The following is a 27476-nucleotide window of genomic DNA, read 5'->3' as shown; positions in this document are numbered from 1 at the left end:
GGGATGGAGGAGCCTGGAGGGCTACCGTCTCTGGGGTCCCACAGAGTGGGACACAACTGAAGCGAATTAGCAGCAGCAGCAGCACTTCAGACTAGCTTCATTTCGTGTGCTCAGTTAGCTCTGTCCTTTCATTTGTCCCAGCCCAGTTCTATAGGAGGCACTTATGTTGACGGAAAGGGGAGTTCTTATACTTCTGTGCACAGCCTAACAAGCAATCAGCCTGTTTCAAAATTGAATGGCTACATGTTTTAAATACAAGGGAGCTAGAGCACCAAAGAAAAGACTTAAAAAAAAAAATCAAGTCTAGTCTTGTATTCTTCTTGCTGAAAGCCATCCAGTGGATTCCCCTGACTCACAATAAGATTCAAACACCTTCCTGCTCTGGTCTGAATGTTTGTGTTCCCCCACAATTCATAGATTGAAAACAGTGCCCAAGATGATGGTATTATTTAAGGTGGACCTTTTGGGAGGTGTTAGGGTGTGAGGTCAGATTTCTCCCAATGGGGTTAGTGGTCTTCTAAAAGAAACCCAGGAAAGGATACAATAAGTCTGAGACTACAAAGAGGGCCCTCACCAGACTGTGCTGGCACCCTGACTTCCAGCTTCCAGAACTGTGGGGGGGAAAAAAAGTTGTTTATAAGCCACCCAGTCTGTGATATTTTATTGTCCATGTGTGATAAGTTGCTTCAGTCCTGTCCCAATTCTTTGCAACCCTATGGCCCATAGCTCACCATGCTCCTCTGTCCATGAGATTCTCCAGGAAAGAATACTAGAGTGGGTTGCCACCCCCTCCTCCAAGGGATCCTCCCAACCCAGGGGTTGAATCCTGCATTACAGGCAGATTCTTTACTGTCAGAGCCACTAGGGAAGTCCAAAGTGACGAAGAGGATCCCCTTTCTATTCTAGCGTGCCCACTACACCTACCCCTGACCTCCTGCCCTACCCTGCTTACCCACGTTAGACACACTGACACTTTTGTTGTTCCTCTAACAAAGCTAAGCAAGCATCTTTTTGTTGGTGTTATGTCTCAGAAATCATTTACTATTCTGCTTGAATCAACTATTGCTGTCTTGCTCCCTTACTTTTAAGGTTTTTACCCAAATGTTTTTATAGGAGAGGCCTATCCACACCCTCTTGTCATAGTAGTGCCTACTCCCAGCTCATAAATCTTTCCCGAGCATACCTTTTCTCCACAGCAATGTGTGTGTTAGTTGCTCAGTGGTGTCCAGCTCTTTGTGACCCCATGGACTCAACAGGCTCCTCTGGCCATAGAATTCTCTAGGCAATACTACTGGAATGAGTAGGTATTTCCTTCTCCAGAGGATCTTCCTGACCCAAGGATTGAACCTGGGTCTCCTGAATTGCAGGAGAATTTTTTTACCATTCTTTTCACATCACCGTACTAGACATGTATTACTCCATATCACATTACGCCCAACATCTAGCAAGAAAACAACAGACCTTGCTTATTTCCATTTCTGTAAGTCAGGAGTTGGAGTGGCTCTCTGTCTCATAAAGTTGCAGGGGACAGAGCTTAAGTCACATCAAGAATCTAAGGCAGCTGAAGATCTGACTGTGGCTGGTGGATCCCCTCAGAAGAGGCTTGTTTGCACACTGATAGCAAGAGGGTTGGGTTCCTCCATGGAGCTGCTTGAGTGTCCTTGTAACATGGCAACTGGCTTCCCTCAAAGTAAGCAAAGTGGAAGTCATAATGTCTTTAGGTCACACACGGTCATTTCTGCAATATGCTGTTACTTACAAAGGTCAGCCCTAATCAGTGTGGGAGGGGGTATATGAGTACATGAATGGGGTGTCTTTGGGGACCATTTAGGGAAATTGGCCACCATTAGGATTTGTTGTTTGTTTCTAATTTCCCAATTTTAGCACAGTAAGTCCAGTATCCCATGAACTGCCTCCATCCTTGGCAGACCAGAATAGTCAGTCCCATTATGGGTTAGTCCTCCATTTCCAGATTACAAGCTCCCTGGGAACAGGGACTCCTTTCCTTGCTATGTACCCCAAAACTAGAACAGTGCTGGCACATGGATTATTTAGTATGTGTTGAACGATTCTTTTGTGATGATTTTTATTCCAGAAAATTCTGAGATTATCAAAATCTTTTAAAATAGCTGAGTCCTCTGGATACCCATCTTAAGAAATGTAATTAGTATGAATCCAGCAGGGATACACAATACAATATATATTTCCAAGCTTTCTCTAAAATTAAAGCAGAGAATGGTTATGTTAAGTAAAGAATTTCTGTTTTCTCTTTCCCATTATCTGTGGTTCTTCAAGCATCTGTTCCTTCTTCAGGTCATTATTTCCTCCCTACCTCCTTCCATCTATTTCATGACTCATTTCAGCATCTTTAAACTCACTGAGTGTTTTTACTTTTCCTTCAAAGGGACTCTACTTTCTCCATCATGTGAATTTCTCCAAGGGCTGCAATTCTATTAATACTTGGTCTCCTGGAGAGCCTTCTCGTTCCCCTTAATCTACCCTCCAGCACACAGAGATCGTTACAATAATTCTCCTCAGCCATCTTTTCTCTTGTGTGGCTCCTTCTGCTCAAGAATGGTTATCTGTTGCCCATAGATGAAGGTTACATTCCTTTGCCTGGTTTTCAGTATCTCCTATCACCTCTCCTCCCTATCTATCTCCAGGAACATGTGTGTTTTTTCCCAGACTACAAAACAGTTCTCCAGCACCAGCTAGTGTCCTCCAGTTCAACTTGATTCTAACACTATCTATCTGGAGATGAAGTCAGATCCCACAGGTCAAAGTGCTCAGTCCTGCACGACTGACCCCACTTCAGAAGCCAATTCCAGGTCCAGGCTGTGGTGCTTCTGACCAACTGGCTGTAAATCAGAGGTTTCCAAGACGTCCTCTTCAGTCTTGAGTAATTTACTAGAGCAGCTCACAGAAATCTGGAGACTAGTTTACTCACTAGATTACCAGTTTACTACAAAGGAAACAGGGGTGACTTCTAGGTAGCTTCAGTCGTGTCTGACTCTTTGCGACCCCCTGGACTGTAGCCTGCCAGGCTCCTCTGTCCATGGGATTCTCCAAGCAAGAATACTGGGGTGGGTTGCCGTTTCCTACTTCAGGGGATCTTCCTGACCCAGAGATCGAACTCACATCTCCTGTGTCTCCTGCACTGCAGGCAGATTCTTTATCACTGAGCCACCGGAGAAGCCCTACCAAGGAAACTAAAGGATGTAAATGAATGGCCCAATGAAGAAATACTTAGAGTGAGGTTGGAAAGGTCCCAAACAAGAGATTCTCTCTCCCTGGAGTTTTGGTTATGACATCCTCTCAGCTAGCCTACCCAGGGCTGTCCAAAAGTCACCTCATCAAGATAACAAAGACACATTTATCATTCTCATCATTTAAGACCTTCCAAGGGTTTTAGGAGCTCCATGCAAGGAATGGGACAAAGACTAAATATCTGTATTTTATTATCACAAAATCACATACATAATATCCTACTGGTTATAAATTAATACACCTTTGTTTGAGATTTTTCTGTCTTGTTAAGGATAAGAAATTCACAAGTAACTAATAGCATAAAGATGAGTCAAATACAATGAGATACAAAGGAAGTGGCAATGGGTATTTAGAATAGAAAAATGGCATCAACTAGGGAGATAAGTTTTCATTAAGGAGTTGACATTTCAGATGGGCACTGAAGGAGGTGGGGATAATGAAGACTTCATCTGTAGGTGGAAAAAAGGGGCTAGAGAAGAGATCCTGTGGACAGAGGAAAATAAGCGGCATATTTAGGAAGATTACATACCTAGCTTGTGTGATACAAAAGATATGGTAAAGAAAGGGAAATGAGACAAGGAAGTATTAAGGTATCACCTTTGGGTAAAGAGTTGAATTCTAGAATTTTCCGTTCACTTTGCAGTTGGTAAACAGTAGAGACTCAGAGTGTTTCTGTTTTTATGGGCATGAGGAATATAACTGGACCTTGAGGAGATCCAGCAGCAGTATCTGCAATTGACTGGAGAAACAGTAGAAAAGAGGAGGTCTATGGCCAACAGGTCTCTGATAAATGCGAGCCCACTGGCCAAGAGAACTTTGAGTTAAATCTCTCCTCGGCATATCGAGGTACTATGTTAAAGTGTTTTCAAAAATCACTTCTGAAGACTTTTAGGGTGAAAACAGTAAAAATGTTGCAGAATGAGAATATAAATACTGCTTTAAACCTAGATTGACCTTCCAAAAGGAACTTGAGCCCTGCTTTATTGTTTCAGATCAAAATGCATGATCAGGGTATGCTTTTCCCATTGTATGGTTTTGCTCAGCACTTCCTATGAGAAGTGAACAAGACATCTTTCTATAGCTCCTCTACAATTAAAAGAAAAATCCATGCTTCCCATTTTAATGATTGTATAAATTATCATAATAAAGGATCTGTAGTTTCCCACTGAACTGAATCAATCACTAGGTTTATCATTAGCACATCTTAAAACCAGAAACAGGACTATATGTAATGTCCCCTCCACCCCAACCTGCCAGAAACACACACACACACAAGATGAAAACCCTCAACATCCCGATGTTTGATAGACTTAAGAGTACCATTATTACATTGTGTATATTTATAGTCACATAGGGCTTCCCTGGTGACTCAGTAAAGAATCCGTAAATTCGTAAAGAATCTGCCTGTATTGCAGGAGACCTGGATTCAAGCCCTTCATCAGGAAGATCTCCTGGAGAAGGAAATGGCAACCCACTCCAGTATTCTTGCCTAGGAAATCCCAAGGACAGAGGAGCCTGGCGGGCTACACTCCATGGGGTCGCAAGAGTCTGATATGGCTTAGCAACTAAACTACCACCATTCTTCAATAAATGCTATTAAAGTGCATATGTAGTTAGAATGCAAGTGTCCACAGAGAGTTGGTATGTCTCCACCATAGGGTGGTAACACATTTTTCTACCCTACCTACCTCCCTCCCTATCCCCAACCCCTTTTAATTGATAGTTTATAACATTTGATTCTAGCTTTATGATTTATACCATCAAATCTTGGAGTTTATCTCCTTGTAAGCTTCAGCCCATGGGGTCGCAGAGTCGGACACGACTGAGCAACTGAACTGAACTGACTGAAGCTTGTAACACGTTCTTTAATTATTTGAGTTATTTAACTTATTTTTCTCCTCATAGAAGAAACTTAAAAGACCTTTAAACTTTCTGACTTCATGGCCAGAAGTTTTTTCCAATGAAGAAACATACACATAAAAAAAGAAACCTGGTAACAAACTATTTTATAAATACGTGACTGTATTTTTCTTCATGTCCAGAAACTCTTGCTGAAACAGAAGTCAGGGATATTCCTCGCAAACCCACACAGCTCATAGATCTAACACCAGGTTTCCATTTGTACCGAAATGGGCAAGATGATGAAGGCACGGGCTCACTTTTGTATTGATAAAGGACATCAAACACAGTCACGAGGCACTAATAACAAGGAAGCATCATCAATCACGAAAAGCAAGCGGTCAGAGTCTTCAGTCACTTCTCTCCCTTTAACATTTGGCAAAATTTAGTCTAGATATTTTAATACCTCAGAAAGAAAAACAAAATATGAGATGTTACATTAAAATGTCAGGTGATGTATTATTACTCTTTAGACACAGAAGGGAAGGGATGAAGTAAAGAGAGGGGACCTCAGATTTCCTGTATTCTTGGATTATCCTTCCTTTCTGAGGGGCTCAGATGTCTGTGTGCATCTGTCAAAATGCCAGCTCTACCTGAAGATTGAAGAGATGGTTGGTAGCTGCTGACATGGTCCCTCGACACTATTAAAAGTTTCTATCGCACAAACAGAAGTAGCTTGATTTCTGCTCTTTAGTCCTTTTAAAAACCTAAGTCGAATTTGATTATAAGTAATCTAAAATGTTTAAAGTAAAAGAAAATATATATTCTAGCTTCCTAAGAAGAAACAGATTACACGTTTTGACTTCAATGGCAAATAAATACACTTGAAAGCCAGGCAAGTTTCTCTCCTGCCAGGGAGTCAGACTATGAAAACAGTTCTTGTTTCTCTGCGGTGGATGACCACATCACTCATAGAACATACCAGGAACTATTTTAAGAGACTTTTCTGTAATATCAAAGATGAGGGTTTAACCTAGTTCTGAGCAGGCAGAATAGATCTGCACTCACAATATCCTTCTCACAAATACATGACAACTGAAACAACAAAGTGCAGCCTATTTCTGTTTACATCAAAACCACGTAGACACGTGATATCTAAGTACTTGCTTTCTACACGCTAATATCACCCATTGCCAAGGCTCGAGCTGGCAGTCAATGGAGCATGCCATTTACAAGGAAGCCTAAAGTCTACAACTGCAGAGATAACATGGAAATGTATCAGCCTATCCAACATAAATATATTTTCAAAAAATTATCCTAGGAAATTGATTTTAATAGTCTCTCCCAAGTCTTTCAACCAAAGTGACTTTGATAATTTTTGTCTTTTTATGTCAAAATCCACCAAAAATTTTTAACTGTGTCCAAGTATTAGGAACAAGGAGCCAATATAGCATGTGTTCACAATTGTTAGTATTTCAGTGAGTTACAATAAACTGTTTTTGCATGCTTGAAAAATTGTGAAGAAAATGTAAGGAATACTTATGGGAGGATCTCAATAATTGGGTGTTTCCATTTTACTTTAAAAACAACCGCTAATGTTCAACTCCGACAACACAGTGTGTGTGTATATACATATATATAAAGTTCATTTCCATGCTCATTACATAAAAATAACTATGAGAAATATCAATCTATCAGCGTCAGCTGACATATATCCAATGAATTCACTGCAGAAGGAGGGAGAAAGACCAAAAAAAATTCTAAAGTAATCAGTAAAGCTCACAGTTTGAAAAGATTTGATTTTTTTTTTCTTTTTTGCTTGTTTGAAATTTTTTTGGTAGTTTGTGCTCTGTCATAATAAGCTGATTCCCAGACTAATGGCCTCCGAGCAGATTTGAAAGGAAACCTGAAGACTTCTTATTTTGCTGGGCTTCTGCTTCCTGGTCTTGTGACAGTCCCAATTCACTCTCAATTTGATCAAGCTCTGACTGGTCCAGGAGTTCAAAGTCATCGCCCTCCTCCGTGTCTGTGTCCTCCCCCAGGCTGGGAGCAGCCTGAGACAGCGCTTGGCGCACGCCTGCCAACTGGTCTTTGACCGCGGCTGTCACCGCGGCCGTGATGACGTCCCCAGCCAGGTCGCTCATCAGGTGCAGCGTCTGGTCACTGCTCAGAGGAAGGCTGAGACCAGCTGCTGACTTCTTCTCCGTGCTCCGTCTGGGACCGCCGTCCAACTGCTCCTTTTTTCTCTTGAGCTCAGTGGGCAGGCCAAGGCTCAATTCATCTTCATCGTTTGTTCCCGTGCCATTTTCTAGCGATGGAAAATCTGAAAGGTCTCGAGAGAAAACTTCCTCACTAGGTCGGTCAAGGTCTGTAAAATGCAGAATAGAAATTGAGGCTTAAGCACCATAATAATTTTTTTTTTAATGATTCAACTTTTAACTGATGAAGCTGTTGTTGTTTAGTCTTTAAGTTGTGTCCGACTCTTTGGCAATCCCATGGACTGCAGCCCATCAGGCTCCTCTGTCCATGGGATCTCCCAGACAAGAATACTGGAAGTGAAAGTGAAAGGCGCTCAGTCATGTCCAGCTGTTTGCGACCCCATGGACTGTATACAATCCATGGAATTCTCCAGGCCAGAATACTGAAGTGAGTAGGGTAGCCTACTCCAGGGGAACAGCCTACTCCAGAAAAACCCTCCAGGGGATCTTCCCAACCCAGGGATCAAACCCAGGCCTCACCCCATAGTCCATGGGGTCACAAAGAGTTGGACAAGACTGAGCGACTTTCACTTAAGAATACTGGAGTGGACTGCTGTTTCCTTCTCCAAGCGGGATCTTCCCGACCCAGGCATAGAACTCGGGTCTCCTGCATTGCAGGCAGATTCTTTACCATCTGAGCCACCAAGGAAGCCCCTGAGACAGGATGCTTAAGATTAAAGGGTTTGTTATGCTGGTCTTACGGATGTTTACAGCTTGTAGAACTTGAGAGGACTTCAGTGAGCCTCTTGTTCTAATACACTTTAAAGATGAGGAAATTGAGATCCACAGAAATTATGTTACCTGTGCAAGGCCATATAGTAAGTTAATGACAAATGCAAGGCTACACTTGGGTTTTCCAATCTCCCAATCTGTATTATTTCAACATCACACAGCCTTCTTCCTTCCTCTAGAAAAAGGAAGTGTGTTCTTGCCTGTAAATACATGTGTAAAATAATTTATTCATAATCCTTTATTATAATTGCTTATATTTTCAGTATATGGTTAAAATGACTTGAAATAATCCAATGAGACTAGCAAAAGTTATTGCACAAGAGTTGTCTGAAATTTTATTTTAAATTGTACTTAACCTAATTATAAAAGAGAAGAAAGCTTTTTAAAAAAAAAAAAAACTACCTTGGAAGAAGAATATGAGCAACCCTGGAGTCAGCTTTTGATTCAGGAAACCTGTCCCCCATGGTTCAGTCCCTCTTAATGAGCGCTAGCTCTGGATATGTGGGATTAGCTTTTCTCTTCCTCTCTCCCACAACTGTGGTCTTTCCTGGTGGCTCAGATAGTAAAGAATCTGCCTGCCATGCAGGAGACCCGGGTTCCATCCCTGGGTTGGGAAGATCCCCTGGAGATGGGAATGCCTATCCACTCCAATATTCTTGCCTGGAGAATTCCATGGGGTCACAAGGAGTTGGACATGACTGAGCGTGTGTGTGTCTCACTATTTCCCATTACTGCTATAAATAATGCCACCAGATATTCCAGAATTTTTTTCATTGCCAATTATTTGTTTTCAAAATAAAGGAAGAATTTGACATTGACTGGCTTAGATTTTTTTCTCACACTCTTAAATAATAGATTTTGAGATATAATTCATATCCTATAAAATTTACCCTTTTAAAGTGTACGGTTGCAACAGTTAGAACTGGACATGGAACAACAGACTGGTTCCAAATAGGAAAAGGAGTACGTCAAGGCTGTATATTGTTACCCTGCTTATTTAACTTATATGCAGAGTACATCATGAGAAATGCTGGGCTGGAAGAAGCACAAGCTGGAATCAAGATTGCTGGGAGAAATATCAATAACCTCAGATATGACGATGACACAATCCTTATGGTGGTGAAGAAAGTGAAGAGGAACTAAAAAGCCTCTTGATGAAAGTAAAAGAGGAGAGTGAAAAAGTTGGCTTACAGCTCAACATTCAGAAAACTAAGATCATGGCATCTGGTCCCATCACTTCATGGGAAATAGATGGGGAAACAGTGGAAACAGTGTCAGACTTTATTTTTTGGGGCTCCAAAATCACTGCAGATGGTGACTGCAGCCATGAAATTAAAAGACGCTTACTCCTTGGAAGGAAAGTTATGACCAACCTAGATAGCATATTCAAAAGCAGAGACATTACTTTGCCAACAAAGGTCCGTTTAGTCAAGGCTATGGTTTTTCCTGTGGTCATGTATGGATGTGAGAGTTGGACTGTGAAGAAAGCTGAGCACTGAAGAATTGATGCTTTTGAAATGTGGTGTTGGAGAAGACTCTTGAGAGTCCCTTGGACTGCAAGGAGATCCAACCAGTCCATTCTAAAGGAGATCAGTCCTGGGTGTTCTTTGGAAGGAATGATGCTAAAGCTGAAACTCCAGTACTTTGGCCACCTCATGTGAAGAGTTGACTCATTGGAAAAGACTCTGATGCTGGGAGGGATTAGGGGCAGGAGGAGAAGGGGACAACAGAGAATGAGATGGCTGGATGGCTTCACCGACTTGATGGACGTGAGTCTGAGTGAACTCCAGGAGTTGGTGATGGACAGGAAGGCCTGACGTGCTGCAATTCATGAGGTCGCAAAGAGTCGGACACGACTGAGCGACTGAACTGAACTGAACTAGGTGGTCTTTGGTATATTCACAAGGCTGTACAACATCTCCACTACCTAATTCTAGAACATTTTCATCACCCAAAAGGAAACATATTAAGTACCAGTCACCCACCAGTCCCTCTTCCCAGCCCCTGGCAATCACTCATCTAATTTCCTTCCACATGGATTTGTCTGTTTTGGACATTTCATGTAAATGGAGTCACACAATGAGTGGACTTGTGTGTTTGGCTTCCTGCCCTCAGCATATCATGTTCAAGGTTTATCCATATTATAGCAAGTGTCAGTGTTTCTATAGCCCAGTGATATTCCATTGCATAGATGTAGCACACTTTATCCAGTCAGAAGCTGACACAGTTAAATACTTTTGCATGGACTCAAAATAACACTCAGAGCATCTACAGGTGTGAACATACCATCAGAAGTGTCTGTCTGTGGAGTGTATCCTTCTGAGAGGTTGAAGGTCCCATTGTCCGTCCAGGAGACCTCAGACACATCGGTGTCAGACACAGACAATTCTTTGGCAGCAGTGGTGAGGCTAATCTGTATTAATATAAATGCCAGTGACACATTTCAAACTTCTATGGGATGTCTTTCTAAAAATCCAACTAACACCGAAAATGTCAGAATAGTAAGAACCAGATGAGTATTTTCCTTTTAATAGTTCAATCATTTTAGAGAAATAGGAGAAGTTGTATTAATGGAATTTAGAAAGATGGTAACGATAACCCTCTATGTGAGACAGCAAAAGAGACACAGATGTATAGAACAGTCTTTTGGACTCTGTGGGAGAGGGAGTGGGTGGGATGATTTGGGAGAATGGCATTGAAACATATATAATATCATATAAGAAATGAACCGCCAGTCCAGGTTTGATGCATGATACAGAATGCTCAGGGCTGGTGCACTGGGATGACCCAGAGGGATGGTATGGGGAGGGAGGTGGGAGGGGGAGTTCAGGATGGGGAACACGTGTACACCCATGGCAGATTCATGTTGATGTATGGCAAAACCAATACAATATTATAAAGTAATTCGCCTCTAATTAAAATAAATAAATTTAAATTTTTTAAAAAAAGGAAAATCATTCCAGTTTTGGTACAAGTAGATACACTGACAGGCAAACGACACAGGAACGAATTGAAAACTGAACAAAAAATACCTTAGGACAAAGAGCTGAAAAGTCTAATTCACTGTCATCTTTGTGACTTTTTTCTTTATCTGCTTCTGTTGAGAAAAAATTTGGAAGCTTTCAGTTTCCTGGCCAGCTCAGACAGAGTGTATTTTATCCATTATATATCCTGATCCCCCAATCCTCATGTCCTTCAATGTCTCCATGTAATTAAATGTTTGCATATAACGAGCTTCACATATTTGCAAGTGTTTGGTTTCCGAGGGAAATGGTCCATACCAGTGGCTCTCACAGCGTGGCCCCTGGACCACAGCAGTAACAGCAGCACTGGGAATCTTTTAGCAATACAAATTCCCAGGCCCTCCCCCAGACCAACTCAATCAGACACTAACTTTAAGACGCTCTCGAGATCCATCTGGTGCTTGCTCTAGTTGAGAATCTATAAGGTCAGAGGCCAAGTTAAAATGTGAAAAAGGATCACACTGGCCTTCCCTCTATTTTCTTTTTCCATGGCTCCCACTCTCTGCCCTACCTGCATCATTCGTTATTTGCAAGCACCTACCCCAAAAGCAAACAGTGTCGAGAAAGGAAACAATAAATAGCAAATGTAGACCTCCGGAGTCTTTCCTCTTTCCCCTGATAGTTTGGATTAAAAAGCCACTTTAGTATGTGTGTGAGAAAAGAGTAATAAACGCTTAAGTAGGAAAAAGCTTTGTTACTTTGTGGGGGGATCTGCTTCTGTAATAATATGTAGTTAATGGCTAAAACACCCTAAAATGCATTCAAAGCGATCTCATAATACAGAGCCAGCAATGCCTCCTTTCAGGTGTGGAATCTAAAATCCAAACGTTACCTACCAGATCTCTCACGTTTCTTCTGGTTAATATATTCTCTGATTCCAAAATCTAGTTTCAGGAGACATGACTTGATTTTGCTGTATATTTTTTGTCCAATATCATTACACTTGAACAGTGGACACAAAAATGCACACAGCACTGAAAGATAAGGAGGAAGAGAGGTTAGGGGAAATGCCCTTGCTTTCCAACTACCTATTAGTATTTCACAAAATTGTTTCAGTTCCTTTACGGACAAACTGGAGTTTTTTCCCTTGGGGAAATGCCTCTGTGAGATAAGTTCATAATTTCATTCTTCTCCTTGTAATGAAAACATTTTCTCCTACACATACACACACACTCACACACACCCCATGATCACTGTTCTCAAAGACTTGAAATTAGATAACCCATCCACTCAACCCTCTTACACTCAAAAGTCATACAAAGGTTACATGCTTCTCATACAACAGTCCTGGATGAAAATATCAACTCTACTTATTTGTTAAATGACATTTCTCCATAGAAAAGTTATCACTATCCATTAGCCTCTCATCAGTCATATTAGGATAACACCACCATCTCTAGGGGTTGCTGTGAAGAATAACTGAGATGAATACAGACCATCTGAATAATGCCTGGCCCATATTTAGACACTCTTTCCCTGGCTCTCTTCTCCTTTCTCTCTTAAACAAGGCAGCTCAAGGGCTGAAACATTCTACATGAGTTATACCTGGGAGAATGAATTTGAGCCCTGACCATCTGCCTTCCCTTGTGGCTCAGTTGGTAAAGAATCCATCTGCAATGAGGGAGACCTGGGTTCGATCCCTGGGTTGAGAAGATCCCCTAGAGAAGGGAAAGGCTACCCACTCTAGTATTCTGGCCTGGAGAATTCCACGGACTATACAGTCCATGGGGTCACAAAGAGTCAGACATGACTAAGTGACCTTCACTTCACTTCATCTGCCTTTTGTGCTAGGCTTTAGGAATATGAAAAGAAATGAAGATCAACGCAGTATGCCCTAATCAACATTGCATGCCCTCATGTTTATTTCTTTGCAGTTGTCAGGACACATGCCCCATTTACCTTTTTTAAATAGGAGTTGTGAACTCAAATATCTTTAGAAGCTGAGAAGGTATATGTAAAATGTAAAGGCTGGTGCAAGAAAAATAGGGAAATAAGAAGGTTAGTTTAGTGGAGAGTTGCTGCCCCATTTAAAAAGGTGGCAGGGCCAGAATGTCACATTTTTCAGGAAAAGCATGAAGGCACAACTTCTTTACAGCACTTTCGAGTTATAGTTGATATATGATAAATTGCATACATTTAAAGTGTACAGTTTGAAAAGTTTTGACACATGCATATAACTAAGAAATTATCATTATGACAAATAAGGAACATGCCTGCCAGCCCCTAAAGTTTCCTCCTGTTTCTCTTAGCCCTTCCTCTCTCCTGCCTTTCCCCGCCCCACCCACCCCATCCCCAGAGAATCACTTCTGTGTGTTGTCACTAAAGATTACTGTGAATTATATATAAATGGAATCGTATGGTGCGTAGTCTGTTTTTTAACCTGGCTTCTCCCACTCAACTAATTACTTTTATATTTATCCAGATCTTTGCATATATCAATTGTTTAGTGTTGAGTAGTAATCCACTGTATGGATATATCACAATTTGTTTGCCCATTTATCTGTTGATGGACATATGAATTATCTTCTGATTTCGGCTACTACAGATAAAGTGAAAGTCGCGCAGTCATGTCCGACTCTTCGAAACCCCATGGACTATACAGTCCATGGAATGCTCTAGGCCAGAATACTGGAGTGAGTAGACTACAGATAAAGCCTCTATGAACATCTGTGCACAAGTCTTTGTGAAGGTGTATGCTTTCATTTCTCTTGGGTAAATAAATACCTTGCTTTGAAATGGCTGGGTCATTTGGAAAACTGCCAAATTGTTAGCCAGAGTGGCTGCGCCATTTTACTGATCCATGAGAACTCTAATTGTTCCATATCCTGCCTAATACTTGATACAGTCAGTAGTTTTAATTTCCGCCACTTTGGTGGGGGTATAATGATGTCTCATTGTGCTTTAAAAAAAAAAAAATCTACTTCTTTATTATTTTTGGCTGTGTTGGGTCTTCTCTGTAGCTGCGATGAGCAGGGGCTCCTCTCCACTTGCTGGGCAAGGGCTTCTCATTGCTGTGGCTTCTCCTGTCGTGGAGCACGGCCTGCAGGTTGTGTGGGCTTCAGCAGCTGGAGCACGTGGGCTCAGTAGCTGTGGCTCCCGGGTTCCAGAACACAGACTCAATAGTTGTGGTGCGTGGGCTGAGCTGCTCCAAGGCATGTGGCATCTTCCCAGACCAGGGCTCAAATCCATGTTTCCTGCTTTTGGCAGGGGGATTCTTCACTACTGAGCCACCCAGGGACGTCCTCATTGTGCCTTTAATTACATTTGAGCTGCCAATCATGCACAATGGCAAAGGAATTAATGTGTTTGGGCGAAAGGAATTAATGTGTTTGGGTTGGGGAGTGGAGAGTATAACTTTATTGTTTTATTGACATAATTTAAAATAAAATGAGTTGCTTACAATCTTGCTTTTTGACAGTGATTTGTACAGTTGTGGAAAAGCAACATGTCTCTAGAAAAAGAAGAAACTTTGAAGAGCAGAAAATTAAATAGTCAACTTTATTTATAATCAAGAACTCATACCCGCTCTTCTAAGCTATGGAAGTTCTTAATAGACCATTAAATAACATCGTATGTGTTGTATCAATTAGCTGAATGTTCTATATACTTACACAGTAGATAGCTGAGTATAACCCCAGGAATGTAACTTCCCAAGATGGTAAAAAAGGTGCACACGCTGCAGACCAGGAGACAAAACTAGAAGTAACAGAAGTAATGGGACAGTTACTCACTCGCTCATAACACCAAGACACTTCAGAGCACAGGATACACACACACTTATTGATCTATGTGTCATCTATCATGTTATGGCAAACGTTCTTCAAACACTGTTCTCTGCACTTAGATCTAATGACTGCTGTATTCAATGAGCCTTAATCCACTTTCACATTTAATAATAATCATTTTGAAGGTTCCAGAAGTTAATTTCTGGCACAGAGAACATCTCCCGTTAATCGGCTACGTTACTAAATGCAAGAGACCTGAAGAGTAGTATGTGCCTGGAAACTTCTTTCACTCATGGTCACTCTCTGAAAACAATGCAGTCCAGGAATGAAATCTGTAAGTTCAAACTACACCTGTAAGTCCATGGAAATCCATAAATCCAGCAAAACGAGTTAGAGAAATTAGAGGTATTTACATAAACATAACAGCAATTTACCCAGGTGGTAAGCAATTGTGATTGTAGATTACTAGTAGATCGTAGGATAAATCTACTGGCCATTACTATCCTCCTTTCTAACCACCTGCTCCTCAAACCAACTCCACTCCTAGGTCACCTGGAAACCAACGACGAGTAAAACTAAATTCCTATGGCAAAATTCAGTTATTTTCTTTCTGTCAGTTGTGGCCAAAAGAATCTTGGTTGTTTTAGGAAATTAAAACATCAAGACAGAAAAATTGTCCCATAAAGTCTTCACTTCTTTCCCATACTCTATTCTTTAAACTATCTTACTCCTTTGCTTTACATTATGGTACTAAATTTCACTGATAAGCCAAGAAAATTCATTAAGGGAATTTCAAAATAAGTCATGAGGACAGCATATACAATTCTGATCAATAACTGATAAAGGGAAACAGAAAGGGGATCTAAAATTCAGATTAATTTTGATTTTTCACTCTTGGCACAGGGTTAACAAATTCACTGCCGCTGCCACTAAGTCACTTCAGTCGTGTCCGACTCTGTGCGACCCCATAGACAACAGCCCACCAGGCTCCCCCGTCCCTGGGATTCTCCAGGCAAGAACACTGGAGTGGGTTGCCATTTCCTTCTCCAATGCTTGAAAGTGAAAAGTGAAAGTGAAGTCGCTCAGTCGTGTCTGACTCTTGGCGACCCCATGGACTGCAGCCCACCAGGCTCCCCCGTCCCTGGGATTCTCCAGGCAAGAACACTGGAGTGGGTTGCCATTTCCTTCTCCAGTGCATGAAAGTGAAAAGTGAAAGTGAATTCGCTCAGTCGTGTCTGACTCTTGGCGACTCCATGGACTGCAGCCTACCAGGCTCCTTCATCTGTGGGATTTTTCAGGCAAGAGTACTGGAGTGGGGTGCCATTGCCTTCTCCGAACAAATTCACTAGTCAAAAGGAAAACAGATGAAACTGTGGGAACAAAATTAAGAGTTGTTTCTCAAGTATCAGAGGTCCTTGAAGAATATGGAGCTCTATTTGCAAAATGGAAGGCGAAAGACCATAGAAGTTAAAAGAACAAATAAAGGCATTACTATATACAGAATTCAGTTCTGCAAAGGGATTTCATATTATCCACTAAATCTGTATTAAGAGCATCATCATCTTAGGCTAACTGACTTGGGGCACATTAGTGTAACCCAATGCAAAAGTTTAAGTTCAGAATCTTCTGACAATGTGTTTAATCATCTCAGTAAAGGAAGCAATAAAAGCATGACTTATTCCACCCCCACCACCATATTGGTATCTATTCTAAAAACTGCCTTCAGTGATTAAAATGATTTATCCATATATAATGTTGCAATGTTAGTATGCTCAAAATGTGTCCAAGTATAGTTCTACTCTTCATTGAAGGTTAGATTTCCTGTAAGAGAGGGATTTTAAATGAGGACATTCCTAGGTCCTTCCTTCCAATGACAGGGGGATGTTCAAGAAACCTGACTACGGCCCTGGAAGGGGAGGGTCTACTGATGGTGCCCGACCTCACCCATGGTGTCAGGATACAGCGGAAGCTGCTTCTACACATAGAAACACTCCAGTGTGCATTTCTCCATGCAGCCCCTTCAAACCACTCTTGACTCTGCTCCTCATGGGTTTTCATCTTCATTGGAAAAATACTCATTCCATTCATATGATCACTATGGATGTTTCTGCCAAAGGTTTCCTTTCTTAAGTAAATCATACAAGAATCTTCACTTGTTAGACTGAAGTGAGATTCAGTTACCTCCAAAAGCATCCTCAAAGGGCTATGTGTTCATTCTATCTCCCTTTGACTTGAGAACCAGTCTGCTGCTGCTGCTGCTGCTGCTAAGTCGCTTCAGTCGTGTTCGATTCTGTGCGACCCCATAGACAGCAGCCCACCAGGCTCTGCCATCCCTGGGATTCTCCAGGCAAGAACACTGGAGTGGGTTGCCATTTCCTTCTCCAATGCATGAAAGTGAAAAGTGAAAGTGAAGTCGTTCAGTCGTGTCCGACTCTTAGCAACCCTGTGAACTACAGCCCACCAGGCTCCTCCGTCCATGGGATTTTCCAGGCAAGAGTACTGGAGTGGGGTGCCATTGTCTTCTCCCAGTCTAGATTAACATAAACTGAAATTCTTTTTTTAATTAGTTAATTTTTAATTCAATGATAATTGCTTTACAATGTCGTGTTGGTTTCTGCCATACATTAATGTGAATCAGCCATAGGTATACATATGTCCCCTCCCTTTTGAACCTTCCTCCCACCTCTCATCCCATTCTACTCCTCTAGGTTGTCACAGAGCCCCTAACACATTTTTATCTTTGGTCTCACTGAGTGAGAAGACAAATCATCATTCATTTTATTTTAGCTAATAAGCTACATAGATATTGATAAAATAGAAATCCAATTCCAACTAAATTATAAGGTTGAGGACTTTCTAGTGCTAACACACTAACATTTCCAGACCTTGCTAATATCAGTTTTTATGGCACAGTTCCCAGTATGTTACATTCAGAGTTGGAAAACTTTTACAAGCTGATGAAATAGGTTAATTCATTTGTTTCCAAGTTTATTGCACATCTTAAAGCACACACATCATTCTCCTTCCCTGGAAAACTTGCCTTGCCAGGGCTCTGCTGTTTAAACACAGACATTTCTTGAAGAAATATGCTGAAATTCATCCATGATTCTGCAAGACAGTGGCTGAACCTGGGCCTTTCATCCGGTTTAGAATTGATAACTTCCCAGCTAAAGAGAGAAAAAGAAAACAAAACTTTTAACTGAACTTTGGATAATTCACTCAGTAGTCACTGCTTCAGCACATATTCATTCAGCACCTCCTAGTGACTACACTCTCTGGAAAAGCCATATAAATTCAGAGATGAACAAGTCAGATAGCTGTCCAAGGACGTTCACAGGCCAAGGGTAGCACGGAACTCCACGATTATCTGGTCACAACAAAGGAATAGCATAGGGTGGAGGCGCTGGGGCATCTTTGAAGATGTCACTTTTACGGTGCAGTCTGCATTTACACTATTTCCTATAAGGGCTTGGAAGGGTTCCAGACAAAACAGAACAGTGTACAGCGTGTGCAAGAGGCACTGGTGTGAGATGGAGCTGAAGCACCATTGAGCCTGGTGCGGCTGCAGCAGAGCGAACCAGAGAATAACATTGCAGGGAGCTGGGACGACGGGAAGAGACCTTGTGGGATTCTTAGGAATGTTTTAAACCTTAGGGATACAGAAGCCACAGCACCTTGAAAGAAACCTTGGCATAAATCTTATCATCCTCAACATCAACACCAATATTGCATTTTCAGTACACCCTTGATCCTTGCACAATGCTGCACTAAATCCATGTATGTACAATTTATTGTTGCCCCTTCATGTTGGTCATTCCCCTGCATCCAAGGGTTTAGCCGACAACAGACCCTGTATATTTACTATTGAGAAATATCCACTCTAAGTGGATGCACACAGTTCAAACCTGGGTTGTTCAAGGGGCAGTGGTACTCCATGTTGGTCAACTCAGTAGAAAACTGTTAAGCTCAACAAGATCTCTCAATACCCCATATTTTTCTAGAGTATCTTTTCTCAATCATCATCAGAAAACATGCTGAATGTGGTGTATATGCCAGGCACGTACTGTGGGTCCCTGTCTTCATTTTTTCTACAGGAACTAAAAACTGTTCACAACTGCTCCAGGAGGGAGACATAGAGACACTGGGCATTTCTTACAGTTACAAAGCCATCAAGTTCAAATGCCACTCTTAAAATCCTACCTTATCACATAAATATACCAAACAAGATCTACCAAGGGCCCCCCAATTCAATCATTTCATAGATAATTTTAAACAAATGTGTCCAGTAGAGGACACAGTGTTAGTGAGGTGTCCTCTGAGCTGTGACTGCAAGGGTGCCAGAGTGAGACTGATCTCTAGATTGGACTCCAGTAGCCCTGGTGGCTCAGACGGTGAAGAGCCTGCCTGAAGGGCAGGAGACCCAGGTTCGATCCCTAGGTGGGGAAGATCCCCTGGAGAAGGGAATGGCAACCCACTCCAGTATTCTTGCCAGGAGAATCCCATGACAGAGGAGCCTGGAGGGCTACATTCCATGGGTGGCAAAGAGTCGGACACGACTGAACGACTAACACTTCCACACACTTTCACTTTCAGTTCAGTTGTTCCATTGCGTCTGACTCTCTGCGACCCCATGAACTGCAGCCCTCCAGGATTCCCTGTGCATCACCACCTCCCGGAGATTGCTCAAACTCATGTCCATTGAGTCCGTGATGCCATCCAACCATTTCATCCTCTGTCGTCCCCTTCTTCTCCTGCCTTCAACTCAGCCCTACGACAAATCAAAGCCACTTTGGCCCTTAGATGCTCAACTACTCAGAAATTGTTTCTTTTTAATAAATTTTCAAATCAACACCATGACAACTACAATCAATACAATTTCCCTTTTTAGTATAAATTTTAAGCTAATTTAAGTGAGTTCAACAGCATTAAAAAGGCAAAAAAAAAAAGTCTTGTCCTTCCTCTTTGCTCTGTCAGCCTCAACCAAAGCTCTGCCAGACAGTCACTGAGCCTCCAGCGTTCAGGCTGATGCTACTCCATGAGGTAGACATTTGCCAAATGATTTCCCAACTATTGTAAGAAATGAACTTTTGGGGACGTTTAGCTATCAGTTTATGTATTCATAAACGCTACCCACTCGTGACTCACTGAGCAAGCCTGTTGACACTGGTGACCAAGCCTAGCACTAGGTCTGCATATCCTATGAATGATTCCAGACCTATTAAAAGAAACAGTAAGTGCATGGCTAGGAGGTCACTATCTGTAACAAAACCTTGCCAGTGTATTAACTTAATGGGAAATGACTTTGTACAGGGGAGTAAAAACTGAACTGGCTACTAACCTATGGTTTCTTTTCTACAACAACATAGGCCTGTTAACAAATTGCCAAGGGTAGGCTCCTCTGCGGCTGGCTCAGTGCATGACATACTGGGTTGGCCAGAAAGTTCATTTGGGGTAACATCTTATGGAAAAACCCCAACAAAATTTTTGGCTAACCTAATAAAGATTTTAATTTCTACTCTCTAGGCCTAGTAAGTAGTATATGAGCATTTGGTTAAATTGACTGGCAAATACAATTCTAACAAAAATCTATGAAAAAACATAATGGAACTAATTTGATTATTATTATTTTAATGATTACAATGGAATGAGTGGACATTTTGTATTTTGAAGCAAATTTAAGATATACTTCCATTAGGATAATGAACAAATAAAGTGAGCTGTGTTCAGAAATGAAAGACGGAATGGAAATAAAGGAATACAAGTTCCAAGTTTGTACATGAACCTTGGGATCGTAATATTGAGGGAAAAAATTCACAGAAGAATACACACAGCATAATTACATTTTTATAAAGCTCAAAATCACATTAAGCTAACAGTTCTTTAAGCAAGGAAACATTAAAAACAGAAAAAAACAAAATTCAGGAGAGCAGTTACCTCAGATGAGAGTATGTAAGGAATAAGACTTAAGATGACAATTCTTGAATATCCTTATGTTATATATCTTAATTCAAGTGCTGGATACACAAGAATGATGTACAATATTACTGTTCTTAAAGCTATATACATGTACACATTCACACCCTTGATTTAAAACTCCTTGATTGTTGTTGCTTTTCAGTCACTCAGTCGTGTCCGACGCTTTGCGACCCCAGGGACTGCAGCATGGCCAGGCTTCCTTGTCCTTCACCGTTTCCTGGAGCTTGCTCAAACTCATGTCCGTAGAGTCAGTGATGTCATCCAACCATCTCATCCTCTGTCGTCCCCTTCTCCTCCCACCTTCAATCTTTCCCAGCATCAGGGTCTTTTCTAGTGAGTCGGCTCTTCACATCAGGTAGCCAAAGGACTGGAGCTTCACCTTCACCATCAGTCCTTCTAATGAATATTCAGTATTGATTTCCTTTAGGATTGACTGGTTTGATCTCCTTGCAGTCCAAGGGACTCTCAAGAGTCTTTGACAACACCACAGTTTAAAAGCATCAATTCTTCGGTGTTCAGCCTTCTTTATGGTCCAAATCTCATATCCATACATGACTACTGGAAAAAGCATAGCTTTGACTATATGGACCTTTGTTGGCAAAGTGATGTCTCTGCTTTTTAATACGCTGTCTAGGTTGGTCGTAAGTTTTCTTCCAAGGAGCAAGCATCTTTTAATTCTGTGGCTTCAGTCACCATTTGCAGTGATTTTTGATGCTTAAGTGTATATTCTTTCTTTTAATTAAATCAGTAACATTCTTACACGAGTATATCCCACTTCACATCTTATAGTCAAAATACAAATGTTACCTCCTGTGACAGTACTTTGGGACAACAAATTCCACTGGTTACTTATCTTTATTTTTAACAAAGTCCCTTTAGGGAGTTCGCTCATGGGCTAGTGGTTAGGACTCAGTGCTTTCACTGCCATGGCCAGGATTCAGTATCTATGTGGGGAACTAAAATACTTGAGGCTTATCAAAGCATCTTTTCAAATGCCTTAAACTATTCTAATGATACCTGCATTACTGTAAAAATCACAAACAGAAATGAGAAATTCTTTGTGTAAATCATGAAAATATCATCTAACCAAACAGGTTTGGGAAAGAGTATAAATGTCTGAGATAAAAATAAATGTATAGATTATCCTGAATAAAATTTAATGGAAATATGATTTAAGAAGAAAATGGGAATTCAAGGGCCAAGAAGAGATGTCACTCTACATGTACACTCTAAATAAAACATGCACCCAGCAGAGTTACTTTCTGGGAGTTTCATGATACTTTAAAATTGTCCAGCGGCTAATTCTGAGGACCAGTGGGCTATACATTTCTATTGTCTTCCATTATATATAGTCTACCGGTAACTGACATCACCACAGTTCTATTTAGGTAATTCAGTTACATAATATATTTGAATAATACAGTTATATAATTTAGAATGAGATGGGACACTTGATGGCAGCTTTTCAAATTCCCTTCTTTTATAAATGGGGAAAGGGAGATCCCTATTTTCTCAGCTAGTTCAGGGCAGAGCCTGATTTCCTATAGTTCTCTTCCCTTTAAAACATGTGCCCTCTTCAAGGGAAGAATCCGTTCAGTGACATCTTGGAAGAGGCCATGAATTATAATTTAGAACAAGAAGGAACATAAGCTGATCAACCTCACTCCTTCAGAGTCAGGGCAAATGAGGTGTGACCAAGACCAACAGGGCATCATTAGGACCAACTCTTTACAGAAAGAAAAGAGTACTTCCTGTTCAGAATCCAAATATTCATCAGAACGTAAGATTCATGCTTGATGGATGGTTGACAATACAGGTTACAGCTGCACATACATACACACATGTGTGGGTGCACACAGGCTCTGAGTTGCTCCATAAAGAAACTCTAGGTTTTCCTAGAGAGCCTTGTCTGGAAAACGCATAACCAGAGAAAGGATCTCCTGTGAATACTGGACGATGCTAGGGAGACAGATCTTTTACATGGCATGTGGCTCTCTTCCCACCATCCCTGGCGCTGAACAACAGGCAACGAAAGACCCAAGCAAGAGAAAAGGAGGCTGAAAAATGGTGTGAATCTTGGCCAAGTTCTTTTTTTTTTTAATCATTAAAAAAATTTTAACTCTTTATTTTGTATTGGGGAATTGCTGATTAACAATGTTCTGATAGTTGTTAATCAGCAACTCAGCCATACATATACATGTATCCATTTTCCCCAAACTCCTCTCCCATCCAGGCTGCCACATAACACTGAGCAGAGTTCCCTGTGCTCTACAGTAGGTCCTTGTTGGTGATCCATTTTCAATATAGCATATTGAATATATGAATATCATCCATATATATATATATATCATATATGAATAGCATATCCATTCCAAACAACCTAACTACCCTTTACCTCCATCCTTCCCCCCAGCAATCATAAGTTTATGAGTCTGCTTTTGTTTTGTAAGTTCATTTGTATCATTTCTTTTTAGATTCCACATATAAGGGATGCCATATGATACTTCTGCTTCTCTGTCTGACTCACCAAGTTCTTCACCAAAGAGTGTTAAGTGTTCTATGACTGATGTTCGCTCAAGAGGAAAAAAAAGAAAAAAGATACCAATGGCTTCAGCATTAATATTCCAGGGCTAAGGATTTTTCCTCCGAAGTTTCAGAGAGAACATGCACTTCCTTTGTTGGTCTACCTTTTTTTCTTTCCTTCTTTCCTCCCTACCTTCACTTGCTTCCTTTCCCCACTAATTTTCTCTCTCTCGAAGGAGTGAATCTTTGGCACACTCCTGCCAGGAGACAAGGACCAAGTGAGAGTCCCTCCATCATGACCATCAGCCCCAGCTTCCCAGACTCTCCAAGAATCCAGGTCACATGGTTCCTGGAGAAGCCATACCTCCCAGCCTTCCCATCTGTCACCAGGGCTCTGCCCAGGAGTCTGCAGCTGTGCAGAGCTTTCCAAAATGTCCATTTAGTTACATTCTCCTTTTTTAAAAAATTGATTTATATTTTTAGTTGAAGGATAATTACAGTATTGTGTTGGTTTCTGCCATACATCAACACGGATCAGCCACACACTTACGTATGTCCCCTCCCTCTTTAGCCACCCTCCCATCCCCATCCTGCCCCTCTAGATTGTCACGAAGCCCCGGTTTGAGTTCCCAGAGTTATATAGCAAATTACAGTCTCCTTTTTAAGAGAAACTAAAGGGATAGATTTTTGACAAAGAACATGCTCAAGACAAGCAGCTGCTTACTGAAGAACCAACATGATTCCACCAGCCTGAGAAGATCTAAGGGAAATAGCTCCTGAGACAAGCAGCCTCACTTTGTTCCAGAAGGGAGCTCTGGATTCCCAGGAGAAGTTGAAGCCAACATCCCTTCCTTCTGCCTCCATCTCTGTGTGTGTGGGTATATGCTCTCACCATGCACTCAGTCATGTACAACTCTTTTTAACCCCACGGACTGCGGCTTGCCAGGCTCCTCTGTCCATGGAACTGAGAAAATGAAAATTAAGTGAAAATGAAAGTCTCTCAGTCATGTCTGACTCTTTGAGACCCCACGGACTATACAGTCCACGGAATTCTCCAGGCCAGAATACTGGAGTGAGTAACCTTTCCCTTCTCCAAGGGATCTTCCCAACCCAGGGATCGAACCCAGGTCTCCTATATTGCAGGTAATACTCCTATATTACCAGCTGAGCCATCAGGCAATTATGAGAACACACTCAGGCATAGACATTACATGTGGCCAAAGTAATCTCTTTAGGTAGTTCTACGTGGAAAGTACGTGTGAACTCCAGAGCACTGTTTAAACAGCGGTCATGGCCTTACTCCAGAAACTCTGGTAGAGCAGGCCTGCTGTGATCTCAGATATCTGCCCTTTGAAAATAGCGTCCCAGGTGATTCTCAGGCAGGTGTTTCTTTCCTTTAAAATTAATTTTTATTGGAGTATAGTTGCCTTACCACACCGTGTTATTTTCTACCACACCAAAGCAAGTCAGCTATTTGCTGTTGTTTACTCGCTGAGTCCTGTCCGATTCTTTTTGACCCCATGAACTGCAGCACACCAGGCTTCCCTGTCCTTCACCATCTTCCAGAGTTTGCTCAAACCCATGTCCATTGAGTCAGTGATGCTATCTAACAATCTCATTTTCTGACAACCTCTTTTCCTCCTGCCCTCAATCTTTCCCAGCATCAGGGTCTTTTCCAATGAGTCAGCTCATCACATCAGGTGGCCAAAGTATTGGAGCTTCAGCTTCAGCGTCAGTCCTTTCAATAAATACTCAGAGTTGATTTCTTTTAGGATTGCCTGGTATACATATACATATATCCTCTCTGTTTTGGATTTCCTTCCCACTTAGGTCACCACAGAGCAGGGAGTAGAGTTTCCTGCACTATAAGTAGGTTCTAGATACTATCAATAGTGGGTATATGTCAGTCCCAATTTCCCTATTCATCCTGCACGCCCCTCCCCTCCTTGGTGTCCATAAGTATTGGTTTTCTACATCTGTGTCTCTATTTCTTCTTTGCAAATAAGTTCATCTTGAGTCAGGTGTTTCTTATCCTAAGATCAAAATGAGAAACACCCAGTGAGAAAACCACATAGGATTCTTGTTTCAAAAATAAGAGACAAGAGGGAAAGTCTGCTTCAGGCAAGATGGTATAGCAGGGACCTAACTTCCAGAGCAGGGAGGTGCCACCCCCTCCCAAGGTGGGTCCTGGCAACTAGCTGAATTGAGGAGGCAGCCGTGAGAGTAAACAGAGGCTGGAGTTGGCAGGACAGAGTGTGCGGGGGAAGGGGTAAGAGCTTGAACAGGGAACACAGGCCACCTCCAGGGTCCCCTGGACTCTCCAGCTGAGGGTGACCACAGTACGAGTGAGGAACAAAAGGCATCAGAAAGGATGTGAGGGAATGAGGGAAGGGAGTCCTGTGCTCACAGGGCTGGAGGACACTGGATCCCACTGACGGGACTAGACACGCTCAGAATTCACACAACGGAGTAGAGTGCTCAGAGGTCCGACCTCAGTAGCGGAGAACAATGAGTCCAGACTGAAATGCCACTGTGGTCCTAACACCGCTTAAAAGCAGGGGCTCAAAGGATCCAACTGATTTAAAGTAATTTAACTGTGTCATGCTGTTGTTGTTAGTCGCTAAGTTGTTTAGTCTGACTCTTTGTAACCCCATGGATGTAGCCTGCCAGGCTCCTCTGTCCATGTAACTTCCAAGGCAAGAATACTGGAGTGAGCTGCCATTTCCTCCTCCAAACTCTGTCATATAAAGGAATACAAAGTGGTGAGTTTTGTTATGGACCAAATAACCCACATGGTCAAACTGGGATCTAAATGATTTTCTAATTTTTTCTTTCAAACCTTTTTTTATTCAGTTGAGTTTTCATTTATTTATAACATAGAAACTTAAAAAACAAAAATTTTTTAAGTATATAATTTACAGTCTCATCAAAGGCCACTAAATTCTTAGGAATAAATATTACAAAAGATGAATAAATCGCTACACTAAAAGCTACAAAATATTAGTAAGAAAAACTTAAGAAAACCTTAGTAAATAGAGGAATATGTTCATGGAGTAGATATATTGGCATATTGTAAATATGTCAATTCTCTCCAATTTGACCTACAAATTCAAAATCTCATCAGATTTTATGCCAATTGGCTGCCTAATCCCAAAATTTACATGCGAATTTTTTTTTTAATTTTTAATTTTTTAAGCAACACACTTCTTTAGACTGGGAAGTCCAAGATCAAGGTGCTGGCAGACACAGTTCTTGGCAAGGACCCTCTACTTGGCTTGTAGATGACTACCATCTCGCTGTGAGTCCAAAAGACTGTTCTATACATGTGTCTCTTTTGCTGTCTTGCATATAGGGTTATCGTTACTATCTTTCTAAATTCTATATATATGTGTTAGTATACTGTATTGGTGTTTTTCTTTCTGGCTTACTCCACTCTATGTAATAGGCTCCAGTTTCATCCACCTCATTAGAACTGATACAAATGTATTAGAACAGTGAAGGAAATCTTGAAAAAGATGCACCAAGGTTCAGACACACGCTACCATATTTCAAGATCTATTGTAAAGCTATTAAATATACATGCACACACCGATGTGTATGAACACATAACTATAATTTTGTTTTTCTTTTATCTTTTGTTTACTGCTTTTAGTGTAGAGGTTATGCACCCTTCATGACATTTGTTCCTAGAAATCTGATGGGTTTTGATGCTATCATATATGATGTACTCTTTTAATATATGCATAGGGACTTCCTTGCACAGTATTTATTCAACAAAATATCAAACGAACAAATGATAATGGTGGCACTATAGTTCAGTGGTAAAGAATTTTCTTCATCTTTTTTCATTGAACTACAGTTAATTTACAATATTGTGTTAGTTTCACGTATACGGCAAAGTACCTTTTACTTGACTGTGTATCTTTTTTCTTTAAAAATCTACTTAACAAAAACACTGTCTGAATTTTATATTAAAAAGCAAACTAGGCTTTGCACATTTAAGGGCTCTGTACACGAACCAGGAATGGAATGGACTTGGCTTTCCGGGTGCAGCACACAATTCTCCCCGTTAGGGGGTTCTGTAAGACTAAGTGTGATGCCCCAGTGCTCTTTAAAAATAGATGGTAATTCCG

At 41.2% G+C, this 27476-nt stretch overlaps 1 protein-coding gene across 2 annotated transcripts in view; it reads right to left on the bottom strand.

The window, feature by feature from the left end:
- Positions 1-5269: 5269 nt before the first annotated feature.
- Positions 5270-27476, bottom strand: part of RETREG1 (reticulophagy regulator 1) — a 158068-nt gene continuing 135861 nt past the window's right edge. For both annotated transcript variants that reach the window (XM_061393846.1, XM_061393847.1), the window contains 6 exons: positions 17885-18011; positions 14731-14815; positions 11956-12093; positions 11129-11193; positions 10383-10509; positions 5270-7474 (listed from right to left, as the gene is read on the bottom strand). In XM_061393846.1, the coding sequence (XP_061249830.1) occupies positions 6981-7474; positions 10383-10509; positions 11129-11193; positions 11956-12093; positions 14731-14815; positions 17885-18011 (1036 nt within the window). In that variant the 3' untranslated portion in view covers positions 5270-6980. The remainder of the gene's footprint in view (positions 7475-10382; positions 10510-11128; positions 11194-11955; positions 12094-14730; positions 14816-17884; positions 18012-27476) is intronic.

Source organism: Bos javanicus, chromosome 20 (assembly GCF_032452875.1).
Source record: "Bos javanicus breed banteng chromosome 20, ARS-OSU_banteng_1.0, whole genome shotgun sequence".
In the NCBI taxonomy this organism is placed as follows: domain Eukaryota; kingdom Metazoa; phylum Chordata; class Mammalia; order Artiodactyla; family Bovidae; genus Bos; species Bos javanicus.
Note: the sequence above shows the minus strand (reverse complement) of the source record. Positions and strands in the feature narration are given on the sequence as shown.